Source organism: Coccinella septempunctata, chromosome 1, assembly GCF_907165205.1.
Source record: "Coccinella septempunctata chromosome 1, icCocSept1.1, whole genome shotgun sequence".
In the NCBI taxonomy this organism is placed as follows: Eukaryota; Metazoa; Arthropoda; class Insecta; order Coleoptera; family Coccinellidae; genus Coccinella; species Coccinella septempunctata.
In genome coordinates, this window is record NC_058189.1 from 22,876,674 (window position 1) to 22,882,774 (window position 6,101).

At 40.3% G+C, this 6,101-nt stretch overlaps 1 protein-coding gene across 1 annotated transcript; it reads left to right on the plus strand.

Moving 5' to 3' along the window:
• The first annotated feature begins 808 nt into the window (after nucleotides 1-808).
• LOC123314081 lies at nucleotides 809-1,792 on the plus strand. The gene has a single exon (XM_044899219.1). It carries the CDS (start codon nucleotides 809-811, stop codon nucleotides 1,790-1,792), a length of 984 nt encoding a protein of 327 aa, XP_044755154.1.
• Nucleotides 1,793-6,101: the final 4,309 nt, after the last annotated feature.

Consider the following 6,101-nt stretch of genomic DNA (forward strand, 5'->3'; position numbering starts at 1 on the left):
AAAGGGTTCGCCGGAGAGATGGAAAACCTTTGTAGCAAATCGAGTATCTATAATACAGAATTTGACGGACAGCAATGATTGGTATCATGTCAGATCCAAAGAAAATCCTGCTGATCTGATATCAAGGGGCGCCGTAGTGAGTGATTTAACTGAATTTTGGTTTCAAGGTCCTTGTTGGTTACAATTAAACAGTGATGAATACCCTATAGGCAAAGACTGTAATACTTTGGAAGAAATTCCAGAAACAAGAACGGTTTCAAATATTGCTTCGAACAATGATGATTCAATTTTCACGAAATTCTCGGATTTAGGAAAACTGAAAAGAGTTGTTGCCTATTGTTGGCGATTTATATTCAATACAAGGAAGTCTAGTCATAAGAAGGCTGGTCCCTTAAGTATAAGCGAGATAGATGAAGCATTCGACACTTTATTAAGAGTAGCTCAATTCGATTCATTTAGTCAAGAAATATCTGATTTAAGAAAACGAAAATGTGTGAAAAATTCAAGTTCACTTGTAAGCTTATATCCATTTCTTGATTCGAAAAATATTTTACGGGTAGGAGGCAGGATTTCGAGAGCGAACTTTGCTTATAATAAAAAGCATCCAATAATTTTACCTAAAAACCATCCACTTACAATTTCTATAATGCGCAATGAGCATCAAAAATTACTTCATTGTGGTCCACAACAATTATTATTCACGATAAGAGAAAGGTTCTGGCCGTTAGCAGGTAGAAATATGGCCCGCAAAATTATCCATCAATGCGTTAGATGTTTTAAGGCAAACCCAAAGGCTTGCGAGTACATTATGGGTAATTTACCTTCAGAAAGACTATCTCAGGCATTTCCTTTTATCAATGTAGGATGCGATTACGCTGGTCCCTTTTATTTGAAGGAAGGTAAGGCTCGTAAGCCAACTGTAACCAAGGCTTGGATTTGCATATTTGTATGCATGGTTACAAAGGCAGTCCATATTGAGTTAGTGACAGAATTGAGTACTCAAGCATTTTTCTTATGTTTTAAGAGATTTATAAGTAGAAGAGGAAAACCAAACATGATTTTTTCCGATAATGGAACCCAGTTTGTAGGCTCGAACAATGAACTTTTGAATTTCTTCAAGTCTAATGGTGATTTGATCACTTCGCATTTTAGTAATGAGCGGATAACTTGGAAATTTATTCCACCAAAGGCGCCCAATTTTGGAGGCATTTGGGAATCATGCGTTAAGAGTACGAAACATCATCTAAAAAGAATAATAGGTAATAGTCAATTGCGTTATGAAGATTTTTCAACAAAATTGTGTCAGATTGAATCCATACTCAATTCCAGACCACTTACCCCCCTTTCCTCTAGTCCTGATGATATGTCTCCACTCACGCCTGCGCATTTTCTCATTGGGCGACCCCTCACAAGTTTGCCTGAATCTAATTATGTAGATATTCCTGATGGTCGATTGAAGGTGTATCAGCAAAGGCAAAAGATGGTACAGTTATTCTGGAAACGATGGAGCAATGAGTATATCAATGGCTTGCAGACTAGGTTGAAATGGAAGGTCAATGGTTCCAACATCATCAAGAATGAAGCATTGGTATTGGTAAAGGAAGACAACGTACCTCCTCTGATGTGGAAAATGGGAAGAATCGTAAGTCTCCATCCAGGTGATGACAGCGTTGTGCGCGTTGTGTCAGTGCGCTACAGCGACGGTAGCATTCTCAAAAGGCCTGTAACAAAAGTGTGTGTTCTTCCGATTGACGAGAATATGAACTCAATTTGCGAGAAGAAGGAATGTTAAAATTTAAGATTGAAAGAAAAAACTTAGTTGTATGCATACTCACCATTTATATTGTTCATGTATTCACAACACTGTTTTATTTTGAAACATTATCTGTAGCAGTATTTTTTTGTATTTTGTTTAAATGTAGCCATTTCAAGGCCGGCGGTATGTTAGTGATCCGGCAACATTGTAAAAGGTAATAAAAAAGGCAGATGGGCACCGCGAGTGTGCAAGTCAAGTCAGTAGAGTACAGTCCACTGCGATGAAGAGATGACATGCTCTCCAATAAAGCATTTTACAATTTCGAGTGTTTTAATCTAGTAAAAAAGTGGTGAAACAATCCCCCACCCTGAGTTACCAGTCCCGATCTGGAGCCTTAAGTATTCGTCTATTTGGACGACATCATTATCATCACTGATACCTTTGAGAAGCATGTTGAGGTATTAAAGGAGGTCTTCAAGCGCCTGAAGGCTGCCAATTTAACGGTTTCTAAGAAGAAGTGTCATTTCCGCCGACCGGAACTTCTATATTTGGGATATGTGGTGGATTCTACAGGGTTAAGAATGGGACTAGTCTCGTTATTTTCTGGACTCGGGGCAGAGGATAGCTGTCCCTTGCTTATGCATAAATTGACTAGGGTGGTTACAACCCCTATCCAGTGGTTGGAGTATCTCTTATCATCTACAGTACATTCCAGACCACGGCAGTAATCTAGCTGTTACGGTTGATGTGACCTACATTTTCCTTTTGGCCCGACGATGACCGGGGCAGAGGATAGCTGTCCCTTGCTTATGCATAAATTGACTAGGGTGGTCATAACCCCTATCCAGTGGTTGGAGTATCTCTTATCATCTACAGTATATTCCAGGCCATGGCAGTACCATCGCTGTTGTATTTTCCTTCACTTGTCCTCATGTAGATCGTTTTTCGGGGTAGGGAGATTTTTAGATTGGGTGTGACCTTGAGCCTTCGTGTTTTCGATTTTGACGTTCCTTGATATTTTCCTTTATCGATATAGATGTGGATTTGGTCTTACCTTTGCTGCTGGCGGATTCGCAACGTTCTATGTTGTCTGAGGTGACTTTTCCTTCTGATTTTGATTGCTAATAATTCGACGTTCCTTGATATTTCCGTTTTTCGATACCGATTTTGATGCGTATTTGGTCTACCTTCGCTACTGGCGGATTCGCAACGTATCTATGTTGTTTGAGGTGACCTATCCCAATTTTGATTGCTAATTTCTTTTCCGGATTATGACGTGTCCTGGTTGACACTTACCTTCCCGATTTTGAGTGCATCCTTTTTCTTTTTTTTTTTGGATGTCCGTTTTGGGTTTGCCTTCGCTTCGGCGGATTTGCGACGTGTGTTGCCTGAGGCGACCCTTCTTACCGATTTTGAAACGATAACTGCCGTAAGACTCCCGACGAGTTATGACTCTCAGCGGTTCGTGCATGGAGCTGTGCTCTTTGCCCACGAGGAACCCTGATTTAACGCTAACTTCCTGATTTTGACTAAAGATTTTTTTTGTATTACCGTAGGACTCCCGACGAGTCAAGACTTGCGGTCGGTCGTGCACTGAGACGTTGCTCTTTGCCCACGAGGACCACCGTTCTGCCGATTTTGACGATCTTTTCCGATTTTGTCGTTTTCCCGATTGTGATACCCGATTGTGATACCCGATTGCGACATCACTTCCTAAGGTTGTGGTGGGAGTCGTTGAGGTTGCGACTTTGAGAATAAATGAAGTCCTCCAGGTCCAGCGCCTTTTCCGTAGTCTTCGACTCGGGCTGCGCAAAAGTTCTCTTTTTAGTTCTTGAAAAAAAAGTATTACATAAAAATTTCGGCTCTTTCTTAGTTTTCTTTTTAGTAGAGTCGGTACTTTTCCTGTCATTTCTTGTCATTTAGCTGGACCTGTCGGTATCTGGTCACCTTCAGTGGTCAGATATCTTTCACTTTTCATGTTGTTCAATGTGGTGGTTGGAGGCTCTTCGATGTCTAGATACCTTCGGCGGGCGATGCTGTTTTTTTTTTATCGTAAGGGGAAAGTTGTAACGGTTTCAAATACCATCAATAAATACGGTACGAATTGAATTCGCAGGTTATGTTGATGTGGGGCGATCGGCCTACTGTTATTTACCGCTACTGGTCAAGTGGGGTTAGATCTGGACGTTGTAGTTTAGTTTTCCGTGCTCACAGAATTTTGAAGGTTAGACAGCGTCAGATGTGTTTTCTGTGTACTAAGCCACTTTGTAAGTTCGGAGGTATCCATCAGGAATTTCTGGAGTTTTCGATAATTAAAATCGTCCATTTGTGGGATTGATCTTCGGATATCTGTGTGATCTCCTGCCGAACTGGTTTATTTGGATTCTATATTGGCGTATCTCCTTAAGGAGGATTGATCGAGAGCTTTCTTCGCTGTGGCACGTGAAGTTTTTCTTCATAAAGGTATGTTCGTCGTACGTCGTTCTGCAAATTCATTATTGTGTGTTATTTTCTCTCCATTACCAGATTTTGCCGTGAAATATGTGAAATTCGTTGAATTAGAAGAATTAGTTGGGAGCATCCTACGTTGATTGTGATAGAACCGAGGTTCTGGTTGTCTGATTGCATATTCGAGCTTGGCAAGATTTGGTGGATTCACGTTAGATTTTAATAGTTCCCCCCGAAGAACTGGGTATGTATAAAACCATCTTTTATGATACAATATGTTGTCATTCATTCTTCCTTATGTGGTGAGGATTAAGTTCTTATGTTCTTTCGTATCGACAGGGTCCTAGTATAGGGAGGAAGTCCTTGAAATCCTAGAGTAGGGAAACATAACATAGTATAAAGAGGAAGTCCTCGAAATCCTCGTGTAGGGAGGAAGTCCTATAAATCCTAGTATACTCACAGTCCAAGTCGAGCCTTCTAGAACTACTCGTGAAATCCAGTCCAAGTGGAGCCGTTACAACAGAAACCTTGTAGAATTTCATAACGAAGAGGCCATCTCCCCCATTCAGGAGCGGAGAGAGAGAACTCTCAGGACAGGCAAGTGTATTATAGAAGTTGCATATCGTATAATATTGTTGCTTTCCTTAACGACAACGATTTATATTGTAAAACCATAACGTATTGCTATTATTATCATATTCTATTGCTTGTGGAATGAGATATAGATTAATTTAGTTAGAGTACGACATTCTGGTGACGTTGATATTCTGTGCAGTTAAATTGAACGTATATTAGTGTTGTTCGTACATTTGGGAGTTCTGGAGAACTTCGCGCTGCGCCTGAGCTCAAGCGACGCGATTTCGGTTAATTATACAAAGGCCATCCTTTTGAAGTATTACAATTATTATTAGACACCACACACTCCCCTTGGCGTTCAATACAGCTATAGCCATACAAGTAGGCCCGTGTATTTTTTTGCTGCCTGAATAAATCGTTCTTCAGTACAACTCGTTTGGTTGATTTGGGGTTGTTGCTGTTCCTAAGGGTATTTACGGGGGTAAGAAATCTACCTGGCGCCCTACTTCTCTTCTGTCGGTTCCTAGCATTGAAGCCACCCCATCTTCACTGAGAGAGCCGTGGATACCCTTGCTTGGCAGCCCGGGTATTTCTTGAGTTTTGGTGTGACGAAAGGTCGCAACGGCACTCAAGGCTTGGTCCAATGCGAGAAAAAGTTTGATAAAGCTGAAAGGTAGAAAAGTTTTCCTGTTGAGATGCAGAAGCATGAAACTTATCCCCACACATATAAAACAGAATTTCAATTCGCTCTATGAGATGATGATGTCTGATCATCCATACGAGTACAAAGTAAACAACATCATCTCTAGCTTCCAGGGGAAATGTCTCAACACTGAGATAATGATAACTTTCTGGCATATTAATAATATAAATAAGAAAATCAGAGAGATTGTGACACAAACATCCACCTTGATCCCATACGTAGTTGTCCAGAACTTAGGTTTTAGGACATAAGATTTAAGAGAATGATTCAAAAGATACAACTAGTTCATCAGAAAAAGTTGAGAAAACTGTCATCGTCACAGTCTGTACTCACAATAGGGGAGAATCAGGATTGGATATATAACGAAACTAATGTCACCCTGCCAGAAGAAGTTGGTGCCATACTAGCAATGGGCCTTTAGTTTATCACTCCTTTCAATCCTGACAATGTACCTCTCTTAAATTTACTAAAGGATGTCGAGTGTATAATTGGTGAGAGAATGCCAGAGGTAGATAAAGAAGAAAAGAGAGCTCTGTGCACTAATGCTATCACTAATTTTATGAATAAGTCATCCTTTGAAAAATATGAAATTCCAATAGACCATGAAATTCGCAAAAA

Excerpts from the sequence above, each read along its gene's own strand:
- LOC123314081 (XM_044899219.1), top strand. The coding sequence starts at position 809 with ATGGGTAATTTACCTTCAGAAAGACTATCTCAGGCATTTCCTTTTATC.